This window comes from Peromyscus californicus, unplaced genomic scaffold (genome assembly GCF_007827085.1).
Source record: "Peromyscus californicus insignis strain IS unplaced genomic scaffold, ASM782708v3 Scaffold_8__1_contigs__length_139910024, whole genome shotgun sequence".
In the NCBI taxonomy this organism is placed as follows: Eukaryota; Metazoa; Chordata; class Mammalia; order Rodentia; family Cricetidae; genus Peromyscus; species Peromyscus californicus.
This window is the reverse complement of record NW_026294606.1, coordinates 45,257,370-45,270,809: the sequence shown is the minus strand read 5'-3', so window position 1 is coordinate 45,270,809 and position 13,440 is coordinate 45,257,370. Positions and strand designations below refer to the sequence as shown.

Genomic DNA, 13,440 nt, shown 5'->3' with positions numbered 1-13,440 from the left:
AGCTGTCTTGGAAAAAAAAAAAGAGAGAGAGAGAGAGAAAAGGAAAAAAGAAAACACAAATTAGAAAGAAAACAAGGATGGGTATATGGGAGGGTTTGGAAGGAGGAAATGGAAGGGAGATAGACAACAGAATTATATCATAATTTCAAAAATAGAATAAAACATGCGGTATGAAATTCTCAAAGAATAAAAATATATTAAAAAGAACATTGAGCCCTTATTTCACAGAACATTGCACATGTGTAGCTCCAAAGAATATTCAAGGGAGAGCAAGGGATTGCACTGAAGAAATGTGGGGATGAATATGTCTGCAAGATAGGTTTTATTTGACCTGTGATAGCTTTCAGCAGGTAACTGTGAAGAACAAGAGAGATGTGTAGAGATACTTTGTGTATAAAGGATTATGGCATCTTTCCAAAGTCTTTGAATAGGAAAGGTAAAGTTAATGTTTAACAAGGCTTTTAGAGTTTGGGGAAATGGAGCAAAAGCAAGGAGTTTGTTTCTAAGGAAAAAGACTAGTATTGAGGTAGCCTAACTATGTTTACATGCTAAGTGCTTTAGAACTTTTAATAGATATTATCCAATTGTCCACCAGAAAAGTTTCATTCATATGTGCTGGCACTAGCGGTGTACAAAGATAGTGTTTTCCATCATCTCCCATATCTTGAATATAATCTTGATTTGGGGTTTTTGTTTTCGTTTGTTACAAATCTGACAGTTAAAAAATTGAGTACTACTATCATTAGTTTATACATAGAATATTTTTGTATCTTTTCTTGTAAATTACTCTTGGTTATTTGCTTACTGTAGAGAAAATATTAGTAGACTCATATCTAGGGTAAACATTAAAATGAAATAGTTGTTTTCACTGTACCTAAGGTAAACATCAGAACAGGTGTTTTCTAGAAGTACTTAGACTCGAAGAAATCATTGTGGAAAGCAGTGATTGTTTTCTGTTATCTATAGAGTTTTCTGAAGTAGCTTTACAGTCTTTGCATGGCTTTGGTCACAAGACAGTCCTGGCACTCCTGGATCATCTTGCATTACTGGGTACTGCAAACAGTATACAATAAGGACTAAGTGGCAGGGGTGTGATGTTTTCCTTCAGAAATCATACAGATTAGGTCAGGGCCTTTGGTATGGGGAACTTGTTTTACCAAAAAAACAACTTTTGTGTAACAATCAATAAATATGACTTTGCACTGCTGTTCAGGGTTCACTTCATGGAAACTGTTCCCCCCTGCTGCCAAAGAGCCTAAATTACATTCTGAAGTAACCCTCTTTCTTTTCTTCAACTGACCCTCACAACATCAAATACCCTAACAGCTCATATTTCAAAAAGCACCTTAATCTTTTTTATTGATTTATATAGATTTTGGTAGCAAAAATATTAACTTTTAGCCAAACGTGGTAAGTACATACTTTCAGTCCCAACACTGAGACAGCGGAAGGCAGATACCTATGAGACCAGCCTACAAATGGAGAGTTCCAGGCCAACCAGAGCTCCCTAGTAAGACCCTGTCTCAAAAAAAAAAAAATTAACCTATTTTAACCAGTCATTATTTAGTAGAAATAAATAATGCACAGGTTGAGGTTTTCCCAATCCCGGATTAAACCATTTATAGTTGGTTTGCCCATTTAAAAAGTTTCTATTTCATATTTTAAAAAGATCTGATGTTTTTCCTATTAAAATATCAAGTAGTTGCTTCTTGTATAAAAGTTCAGTATTTCTCTTGTTTTTTATGTTTCTAAATCTTTACTTTTCGTGCAAAAAATGCTTTATTTGCTGGTTTTCTGCTGCTATAACAGAAAACTAGAGACTGAGTAATTTATTTAAAAATGAGATTATTTCTCATAATCTAAGAGCTGGGACATCCAAGAGGGGACGGTGCCTACATGTAGCCTTTGTATTCCATTCCCCATGGCAGAAAACAAGAGAACAAAGGCCAGCAACAACAGGGATAACAAAGCTGAGTTTGATTTTATAACAAACCACTCTGCTAATAACTAACTTAAAACCATGCTAACCCTTCATGAGGGCTGAGTCTCAAAGTCTAAACATCTTTTAAAGGCCAACACTATGATAGTTGTGATTAAACTTCAACTTGTGTTTTGGAGGGGACTCAAATCATGAAAGCACATGTATCATTTTATAACTGGAAAACTACGAAGATAGATTCCAATGATATTACAATGTCATCTGCTCATTTAAAGGAATCTTTCAGTGTTTATTTCTAGAAAACATGACTCACACTTCTAATGTCAGGCTCCAGCCAGACTGATGGTCAGGCCACAATACCTGCAGAAGCCTCATCCCTTTTACATATACTGACAGGCACCCTACTATGAAACTGAATCTCCAGCTAATAGACTTCTAGGTGCCAGGAGTTCTCACCTGGGGTACTGATTGACAAAAGTCGGTATTGGTGGTCATGCATATACTCTGTTCTCCTGCCTTCTGCTGGAAACCAGACAGCCCAGATGCAGGCTTGTGCTATGAAGTCCCCACACTTCCTCAGAGACTGATTTTTTAAAAAGGCCCCAACTCCTGCCTCATGAGCCTGACTCTGTTGCAGAGTACCCACCACGTTCTCTGTTTCTAAATTCTTCAGAGCCTGCGCCATGCTAGTATCTATTTGTTCATAGTATTATTAGCCCTTCTTATAAACTACTTATCCTCGGTCAGGTGATGGTGGCGCACACCTTTAATCCCAGCACTTGGGAGGCAGAGGCAGGCAGATCTCTGTGAGTTTGAGGCCAGTATGGTCTACAGAGTGAGTTCCAGGACAGCCAGGACTTTTAACAGAGAAACCCTGTCTCGAAAAAACAAATAAAATAAACTACTTACCCTCAATGTTCCTTTGAAACTCACATATAGTCCTTTCAACTCTATTTCTTCATATAAAACTATTTCTGTAAGTATTTTTATTAATTTCAATGGAAACATCTGTTGATATAACTGCATTAATACATGTATTAGGCACGGGTGAAGCATATTAGTCAGAAAAGAAGTAAATATGTATAATACATTTCTCTTGTGCCTGACATGCTTAGAAATGAAAAAGGAATAAATTTTAACAAAGCAATGGAATTTGACTCTTGAGAGACTTAAAAACAGTTCTTTAAATCTTTGTCAATAGAAATATTAAGTGATTTACTGTGTTTGAAGTAGGTTCACTCCTTTCTATTAATGAATGAGCTAATCATATTCTTTTCTACTTTTTTAAATTTATTTTTCTATTATCAGCTTGATACAGTATAAATTCTTATCCTAATTGTGAAATGTTTCATTGAGGCTTGCCCAGTAATTGAGTAAAACCAAAACTTATTATAAGCTGCAGTCATCCTAGGGTCCCCCCTGCTATGTAGCCTCCCTGCTTCTGTGGGTTGCAGTCTGATTGTTCTTTGCTTTATATCTAGAATCCACTTTCATACATTCACTTCTCCGTAACCTACATTACAGGGTTGAACCATAAGAGAAGATTCCAAAAATTATGAATCTAGGAGTTTGTGCAGGATGATAGTCCAGCTGCCACGTTCCTCTGATAAATGGGAGCAAATACTCCTGGGGGGGGGTGGTAAACTGATGCCTGAGATCCTACCCTGTGGGATACAGCCTTTCCAGGGGGACAGCAACCTCACTGGGTTTGTAGTCCTGAGAATGCACCCAAGCCTCTCCGTTTGTAGACCTTTAACTATAAACACATACTACAAACTATCTAATCAATCATCTTTTAACTTCCAAGGCTTGTCCTTTAACCCAGTTTCCATTTAAAAAGCACTAGCAATGCAGAAACATGAAACTATTTACTTTTTGCAGACACATTAAAATAACCAAATTATCAATGAATGAAGCACTGATTACTGCCATTTACCTAAAAGAGGGGTGTTCAGAATCTTTTTTGCTGAGATCTGGGAATTCCTCAGAAGGGTTCCAGAGTATCTTTGCAGGTTGGCAAAGTAAGAACACAAGGTGAGCAGGATTCTGGGTCTCCAATCTCTGTTTTAAGCATTATTCTTCTGCTTTTATATATTGGGCTCTCAAGTAGGTTTTTGTTGTTGGTTTTTGTTTTGAAGATACAGCACGATGAAAAGAAATGAAACTGATATCCACTGCAAACACACACACACACACACACACACACACACACACAGATAACCTAATGGATTACAACCTTATAGAAACAAGCAGAGTCAGTTACCTTTTTTTTTTTTTTTTTTTTTTTCCAGAGTTGAGGACCAAACCCACACAGCCTTGTGCTTGCTAGGCAAGCGCTCTACCACTGAGCTAAATGCCTACCCCGCTCACCAGGTGGTGGTGGTGTATACTTGTAATCCCAGCTCTTGGGGGACAGAGGCAGGTGGATCTCCGTTGAGTTCGAGGCCAGCCTGGTCTACAAAGCGAGTTCCAGGACAGCCCCGGCGGCTACATAAAGAAGCCCTGTCTTGAGAAACTTAAAAAAAAAAAAAAAAAAAAAAAAAAACTTTTTCCTAACTTCGTCAACTTCCACGAGAACGGAAACGCAGGGGTCAAGTCCAGCAACAATTAGTACAGGCTCTTTAAGTTATCAAGTCAGCAGTCTGCTTTCTAAAACTCAGCTTTTGGGAGTTTTTTTTTTTTTTTTTAAGTTACCAAAACTTCGGGGACTAGAAGGTTAAGGGTGGAGAGGAGAAGCAGGGCACGAACGCGGCCGCGAGCCCTGCAGTGTCGCCTGGCCTGGGGAGACGGCGGCCCACGACAAGCGCTCCCGAGGCGCGAGCGCTCTCCTCAGGGAGTCTGGGCGCTCAGTGTCGGAGGGTACCTGACTGCAGGCGGCCGGTCCACAGCCCCCTCCCGCCGGCCCGGCCTCGGCCGGGTCTCGGAAAAGCCAACGCCCTGGCCAGCGTCCACAGCATCGCCCCTGCAGCCGAGTGAGAGCAAACCCGCTACCTCCCACCTTGCCCTTAGGACCCTCGGCCAGCCCCGCCCCGTCCGCCAGCCCCGCCCCGTCCGCCAGCTCCGCCCAGGGCTTTGGTCCCGCCCCCCTCGGACTCACCCCGCCCCACCGCTGCGCCTGGGCGCTGGTCTCCGCCTCAGGCCCCCTCAGCCCCGCCCCCTCGACTCACCCCTCCCCATCCCACGCCCGTGCCTTAGCGCTGGACTCCACCTCAGTCCCACGACTCCCGCCTTTGGAGGGGCAGACGCTTCACGCCCCGCCTTCCCGAAGCCTCAGAGCCCAATGGCCCCACCCCTCGGACACGCCCCCCCTCGGGACCACCTCCTCCGACACGCCCCTTTCCCACGCAACCGCACTCCCCCACGCCCCGCACAGCCCATGAAGCAGGACGACGAGTTTTGTGTCTTCCGCTTCTGCCTTCGTGTACTTGGGTCCAACCGAAGGCCACTGGTGGCACTGTTCTTGCTGGGGTCGAGGGTTTGGTTTCCCCTTTACAGTCTTTCCTCCTCTCAGACATACCCACGGTCCTCCTACTTGAGTGACCTACTTACTCGCCTTCCTCCGGAAGCTTTGTGAGGTCGGAACCTTTGTGCAGCCGGAACTAAAGTGCCATGCGGTGCTGGCAGCCGGAAGGCTACATAAATAGAGGAATACCAGTTTTCTGGCGGTCGATCGGTGGAGTTCCGGTGAGAGTGTCGGCGAGCGAGCTCTTCAGCTTCATTTCCCGATATGCACCGACCGAATTTTCGACCCCCAACTCCTCCGTACCCCAGCCCGGGGATAGGAGGCTGGGGTGGCGGAAGCAGCTTCCGGGGTGCCCTGGGCGGGGGGCCGCGGCCGCCCTCCCCGCGGGACGGGTACGGGAGTCCGCACCACACTCCACCGTGCGGGCCCCGGGCTAGGCCGTACGGGAGCAGCCACTCTCCGCGGCACGGCGGCAGCTTCTCGGGGGCCCGTTTCGGGTCTCCGTCCCCGGGCGGCTACCCAGGCTCCTACTCCAGGTCCCCCGCGGGGTCCCAGCATCAGTTCGGCTACTCCCCAGGGCAGCAGCAGACCTACCCCCAGGTAAAGACAATAGCTAGCGTTTGCCGAGCTCTTACTGTAATGGCAGGCGCGATACTAAACTTCCCTTTACGTGGATTGTTTAATCCTCTGTGAGGTGACATACTACGTTGGCCCAATTTCGCAGATGAGTAAACTGAATGAAGCGTGAAGAAATTATTTAAGATTACCGTAAGTGACAGAGCTATGGTTCTCTGTTCCACAGAAATTGTGCCCTTAACGAGTATACCATATTCATATACAAATTATCTTAATCCTCCATTTCTTCTCCCCCACCCCCCACAGGGTTTTTTGTCAGTTATTTTAAGTAAATAATCCTGGATTCCCAGGGAGAGAACATGAATGATTCCCTACTGTTGTATGGCTTCTCTATAGTCCACTGCCATTTCCTACAGATGGCCATCCCTTGGTTTTGCTTTCTTGCTCTTTTAAAAAAAAAAAAAAATCGTTATAATTTTCTCCCGAGATATATTAACTTCTACTCCAAGTTCTCTTGAAGGAAAAAAATCAAGAATTGGGTGTTGTGGAAATTTCCCTTCCTCATAATGAGTGAACACAAGGCAGGAAGTAGCTCTTTGGTTAACAATTTCAATCTACGGTGTTTTGAAAACTTGAATATTCTCACCCGACTGAATCCCTTGAGTTGGAGTTAAAAAGTATAGGAAATTTTCGTGCAATATAAAAGTTGTAGAGATTTGAGACTTAGGTTAAAAAGTTTTCAAGAAAAATTGAATACAATTAATTTGATCACTGCTTGTACTGGATTTATTTGTATTTAATAGCTGCAGGGTTATCACATTAGAAACTCAAAAGATAATAGGCATTTTTTAAAAACGAAATATACAGTTGGTTTTAGTAATTCTTATTTTTATTTTATTTTTCAAGACAGGGTTTCTCTGTGTAACAGCCTTGGCTGTCCTGGAGCTAGCTCTGTAGACCAGGCTGGCCTCGAACTCAGAGATCATGCCTGCCTCTCTCCTATTTACTGGGATTAAATACGTGGGCCACCAAGCCCGGATGGTTTAAAAAAGAAAAAGAAATTTGCAACTGAATATATTGGGCTTCAGTTTTCAACTTTTCATGTGATCACCACTAATCTTCAACTAGAGTCAAAAGTACCAATTATCTCTATTAGATGTTTTTTTAACTGATGATTTTTTTCCTAAAGGGTTCTCCAAGGACATCTACACCATTTGGATCAGGGCGTGGTAGAGAAAAAAGAATGTCTAATGAGTTGGAAAGTTATTTTAAGCCTTCAATGCTTGAAGACCCTTGGGCTGGCCTAGAACCAGTATCTGTAGTGGATATAAGCCAACAGTACAGCAATACGCAAACATTCACAGGCAAAAAAGGAAGATACTTTTCTTAACTTTTCTGAAATTCAACTGGAAGCTTCATGTGTCAGGAACATCTTGGACAGAACTTTACACAACTTGTACTTGTGTAAATGAGTTGAACCCAAAGATGGTGACTTTGGATAATGAATGATTAGCAGACCCTTGGGACATCTCTAACTTTGTCAAGTCTTGTTGATGTGAGAGAAGGTAATAGGATCATTTGCAGTATTTAGCTATCTGGGAGTATGTACCACATTCAGAAGACCAATTTCCATATTTCACGTTTCTAATATAACACATTGGTTTTCCAGCGGTTTAAAATAAAACATTTTTGTCTTCCTAGTTAAATTGTGATTTTGTAGAACTGCTGAAATAATGCTTCATAATCACTTGGAATTTGAGGGTGAATGCTTTGTAAACTATTTTTTTAGTGAAATAGATAAGCTACTCAAGATAGTTCTATATATTAATAGAAAATTATTCTACATTCATATTTTACTTAGTATTTTTGTTAAAATATTGAAACTTAAAATCACTGGACTCAACATAATTTATATGCCTTTAACCAGAAAAGGCAAGGATAAATCATATATATAATATAGGTCAGTGTCCTACCCAATTTTCTCTATATTTTGAGCATTGTAGATTTATTTTCTCTTGAAGCCAAATGGTGTGTTGATTTGCTGTCATAAATACGAGATAAAATGCCAGACAAAAACAAGGGAGGAATTTTGGTTCATAGTTTCTAAGGTTTCAGTGAAAGTCAGCTAGATCCATTAATTTGATCTTGAGGTGAGCCAGAATATGGCTGTGGACATGGCAGACACTGCTCACCCTTGGCAGCCAAGCAGCAGAAGGATAGGAAGGAGTTAGGGAGAAGAGAAGCCTTTCCAGGGCACCTTTGCCTTCTACTTCCCAATAATACCATCATGTAAACCATTAAGGTATTAATCCCCTGATACATAAATACCCTGATGGATTGGACAAGTGGGGAGACCCTTCATATTCATATATAACAAATAACTAACAATAATCTCAAATCACTTCCACAGCAAAGACAAATACATGTATTTGATTCCATCAATCCCAAAGAAGACATATGAAGCCATTTAACTATGACCTAGACAGTAAGGCCTAATTACCTTGACTCATGGACACATTTCTAATCTGAGGGAGGGTTTTATGAACTTTAGCTCAGTTTGCCTACCTGGAGTAGTAGGGAAAGGATGCTGTGTATATATACCTATAATAATGGAGATAAAATGTGGAGGAATATCCCCAGTTATTTAAAATCAAGTCTTGAACTGTGCAGTCTTTTGAAAAATTGGTCAACATTCTCCAAAGAAAAATGAAATGGCTATTCCACCTAGTTGAGCCATACCTATTTGTTGATAAAGTCTTAAAAAGGCAAAAAAAGAAAAAAAATACAAAATACTACAAGGATTTGTAAAACCTCCATTGGAGCCAGGACTTCAAAATTTTTCTACAAGTTTTTAGCTAGATGCCCCAATTTTATCATGCAAAATGAGGAAATTCATAGTACTTAAGTTCATTTATCCCTGTATTCTGAGTTTTTAGAATAGTGCCTGCAAAATAATAGGTACTAAATAATTCAATATATAAATTTGAGTTATAACTATTGTATAAGGGTTAATACAATAATGTTATATGGTTATTTGAAAGAAAACATCCATATTTAAAACATCATGGGTTTTTTTCACGTGTTGTATTTGATGAAAATAAAAGCATTTTGTAAAATGCTTATTGAACTTCATAAATAAAAAGCAACAGTTGAAAATAATTACTAAACAGTCTCTTAGAAAGTATGTTGTTGGCAAAGATAAAAAATAGAGCCAGACACATGTTACAAGTGATTATAATCCCAGCTGTTCCAGAGGCGGAGCTGACTTGATTGTAAGGTTGAGGCTAGCTAGCCTGGGCAATTAGCAAGACCTTACAAAAATAATGAGGTTATGAAAGATTTTGTGTGTTGATTTTGTACTATGTTTGGAAGACATTCAAATACAACTCAAAGAATTCACATTTTATGCTGGGCGGTGGTGGTGCACGCCTTTAATCCCAGTGCTCGGGAGGCAGAGCCAGGCGGATCTCTGTGAGTTCAAGGCCAGCCTGGGCTACCAAGTGAGTTCCAGGAAAGGCGCAAAGCCACACAGAGAAACCTTGTCTCGGGAAAAAAAAAAAAAGAATTCACATTTTTTCTGCTGGACTTTAAATGAAATATTTTTTAAAAATTTAAATTCTGAGCCGGGCAGTGGTGGCGCACGCCTTTAATCCCAGCACTCGGGAGGCAGAGGCAGGCGGATCTCTGTGAGTTCGAGGCCAGCCTGGTCTATAGAGTGAGTTCCAGGAAAGGCGCAAAGCTACTCAGAGAAACCCTGTCTCGAAAAACCAAAAAAAAAAAAAAAAAAAAAAAAAAATTTAAATTCTGTTATCTACTTCCAGAGGTCTATCGAACCTTTTCTGACTTTTTAAGGAGAAAATTTTGTCCTCAGCAAAAGTGCATACACGATTAGTCATTTATTCAGAATTAGGTTTTTGATGGGGTTTTACTTTGTTTCTGCATTGAGAGTCTGGCTATGTAACTCTGGCTTTGATGAACCTAACTATGTAGATCAGGCCAGCCTTGAACTCAAAGAGAACTGCTTGCCTTTGTCTCCTGAGTGCTGGGATTAGAAGAGTGCACTACCACACCCTGCTATTTTTAAGAAGAGTTGAAGGCGGGGCGGTGGTGGCGCACGCCTTTAATCCCAGCACTCAGAGGCAGAGCGAGGCAGATCTCTATGAGTTCGAGGCCATCCTGGTCTACAGAGCGAGATCCAGGACAGGCACCAGAACTACACGGAGAAACCTTGTCTGGGGGCGCGGGGGGGGGGGGGGGGGCGGCAGGGAGGGGGTTCCTTGAACTGGGCATAGTGGCCCACACCTTTGGCCACAGCCCTTCGGGAGGCCGAGGCCGGGTCTGGTGGATCTCTAAATTTGAGGCCAGCCTGGTTGGTCTATGAAGTGAAGTCCAGGACAGCCAGAGCTACATAGTGATACTGTGTCTTGAAGAAATAAAGCTGAATAACGTTTTAGTTATGCCAGCACCCGCAGGCAAGCAAGCAGGGGATCTCTGAGTTCGAGGCCAGCCTGGTCTACAGAGCGAGTTCCAAGATAGCCAAGACTACATAGAGAAACCCTGTTTCAACAAACCAAAAGAAAAGGAAAGATGCCTATGATCAAGGGAACACGACAATTTCCTGTTTAATCTGTCTTCCATTTTACAAAAGAATGAGAAGATTTGTTTTCAAAAAACAAGCCCAACAATTTCTACTCTTCCAGAAATCTGCCTCTTACCTATCAAGAGAATGTGTCCTTTTGAACTTTATCAATCATTTCTTCCTGTCCTGATTAAAGGAGTATGATGAAATTTAACTTATTTTTATTGTGAGTAAAATATTTCATTCAGACTGTTAGATTGCATATGAAAATGTTCAGAATTCAGATGTTTTGTCAAGTAAAGAAGATGGCAATGTTTGTTTAATGACTTTGTCTTTTTTTGTCCCCTATTTTAAAAACTAGTCTTCGGGTGAATCGCATAAAGGAAAACTAAGTATGAATATAACATAAAGGAAAAGCTGCCTTTTTAGGCATCAAGCAAATGGTAAGGCTATTTGCCTCATCTAAGAATATCCAAATCAAATATAAACTATGATTGATTTTGGTGAATCAGGTTCTGTGTTTCCACCATGCTGAACAATGGTGAGTTTGAAGATGGGTCTCAAACTCTCAAAATTTCTATGATTTCAAGGAGGGAGAAGTTAAAAGCCATGTGTACTTCTTATATACTAACATTACATTTCACGTTAAAGGAATGTGGCTTAAATCAGACAAGTATAAGTCTGTAGTCTCAGGACTCAGGATGCTGAGGCAGAATTACAAGTTCAAGCCCAGCTTGGGCATTATAGTATGACCACCTATTCTTGCTCTCCAACCCCCATCCCTTCCACCCCCAATATTTTTCAGTTGGTGTTTTATATTTTCTGGAATTTCTTTCAGACTCTTGAAACCTTTCAGTAATTTTTGCCAGCCCATTAGATAATCTGTAAATTCTCATTAATTGTTTTCTCAGGCCTCCTCAGCTTCCTGTCATGACTCAAACCACAAGTGTTTACATTTTTACCATGAACTTCCTAGTATCATTTCCTCTATATCCAGTACTTACCACCTAACCCAAGATTTGTCATTTTATAACCCACTTAGTGAAAACACTGCCAGTTAACTTAGGCAAATGCATCTCAATTCCCACTTTGACAAAACACCATATATAATTAGTAGAACCTGCCCATTAAAATAGGAGTAGCCAAGCATGGAGACATGCCTTTAATCCCAGAAATCTGGAAGCAGAGGCAGGTGGATCTCTGAGTTAGAGGTCAGCCTGGTCTGCATAGCGAGTTCCAGGCCAGCCAAGGCTGCATATGTAGTAAGACCCTGTCTCAGAAAAAAAAGGGGGGGGGGGGGAGAAAAAGAAAAACCTATAGAAATAAGTCTCCAAAATAGTCTAGAACTTAGTGTATTTAACCCAAGAATCAGATGTCTTTATTCTGTTCTAATGCATTAAAAAGCATAATCAGTTATAAAATTCCTACTCTGTATAAATAATTATCTTCATGAAATCTGAGATTTAAACTCCCTAAGTAAAATGACTCTTAAATATAAGGATTATGGACAATGCTTTGTAAGGCCTTTTGGATTACTCTCAAGGGATTACAGAATGTGATTTGAACTACTAGGTCTTCATTGGAAGTGGTTTTCAGGTTTGTGTTTTTCACAAAAGTCAAGGTAGTTTAAGATGGATAGTAAATGCCTATAATCTCAGTCTAAACACCTATAATCCCACCTGTAATCTAGATATATCAGATGCAGTAGGCAGAGAGATGAGAATTAGGAGTTTAAGGCTATCCTCAGCAACTTAGTGAGTTTGAGGTTACTATAGGCTATGAGACCCTGTCTCAAAAACAAACAAATTTAAAATAATTTAATGTTAAGTCATCTTTTGTCTTTTAGCATATAATTAGGAGTCCAAGAGTATCTTATATAAAAATATTTGCCGGGCGGTGGTGGCGCACGCCTTTAATCCCAGCACTCGGGAGGCAGAGCCAGGCGGATCTCTGTGAGTTCGAGGCCAGCCTGGGCTACCAAGTGAGTTCCAGGAAAGGCGCAAAGCTACACAGAGAAACCCTGTCTCGAAAAACCAAAAAAAAAAAAAAAAATATATATATATTTATTTTATGTGCTTGTGTCCAGGTGAATGTATGTGCACTATATGCTTGCAGGAGTTAGAAGAAGCATCATATTCCCTAGAAAAAGTTTCAGAAGGTTGGGAGTCACTAAGTGGATGCTGGGAACCAAAACTGGGGGATCTGCAGGAGCACTGAGTGTGCTTAGCCACTGAGCCATCTCTCCAGCCCCTTCCATCTCTTTTCTTATGCATATATAGAATGAGTTTTGAAAAACATGTCTTTACTTTAAAATAGTAGTAAAACTGATGTCTTTAGTATTTTTGTCAAAATTAGTATATTTTCAATTTTTTAAATTTAATTTATTTTATTTTTTTTGATTTTATCACTTGGAGAATTATTAAAGCTATTGGAAATAGATTGTTTTAAATATCAAAAAATATTAATAAATATAACTTTTTGCTTCTTTTGAGGCAGTCTCATGTAGTCCAGAGTGACCTCAAACTTACTGTGTAACCAAGAATGATATTGAACTCCTGATCCTGCTTCTGCCTCCTGAGTGCTGGGATTGTGGGCATGTGTAGCTGTGCCTGCGTGACCTTAGTGTATGTGAAGGAGCAGATTTGTCCTAGGGTGTCAGGGTAAAACCTGGAGTTATACTTTCTTACACTGAGATTAAATTACGTGGGTAAGGAAGGGAAATGCAAGTTTGGAATAGATAATACAGTCTCCTACCTATTAAAGAAAAGCTTAAGAATTTTAAGAAGTGGTGGTAAATATTAAGTTTCTGTGAGATCTAGATTCTGTTCAAATAACTATAGTAAAGTAAATGTATCTTAAAATAATAGTGTTAGAGAAATGACT

At 40.6% G+C, this 13,440-nt stretch overlaps 2 protein-coding genes across 3 annotated transcripts in view; one reads left to right on the top strand and one right to left on the bottom strand.

Annotated features, from left to right (window-relative positions):
* Sugct (succinyl-CoA:glutarate-CoA transferase) overlaps window positions 1-4,950 on the bottom strand; it is a 735,919-nt gene extending 730,969 nt beyond the window's left edge. For both annotated transcript variants that reach the window (XM_052728652.1, XM_052728653.1), the window contains exon 1: window positions 4,803-4,950. In XM_052728652.1, the coding sequence (XP_052584612.1) occupies window positions 4,803-4,896 (94 nt within the window). In that variant the 5' untranslated portion in view covers window positions 4,897-4,950. The remainder of the gene's footprint in view (window positions 1-4,802) is intronic.
* A 350-nt stretch (window positions 4,951-5,300) lies between these two features.
* Window positions 5,301-8,768, top strand: Mplkip (M-phase specific PLK1 interacting protein). Its single transcript, XM_052729273.1, has 2 exons — window positions 5,301-6,002; window positions 7,168-8,768. The coding sequence occupies exons 1-2, from the start codon at window positions 5,667-5,669 to the stop codon at window positions 7,366-7,368; spliced, it is 537 nt and encodes a 178-aa protein (XP_052585233.1). The 5' UTR covers window positions 5,301-5,666; the 3' UTR covers window positions 7,369-8,768.
* The last annotated feature ends 4,672 nt before the right edge of the window (window positions 8,769-13,440 follow it).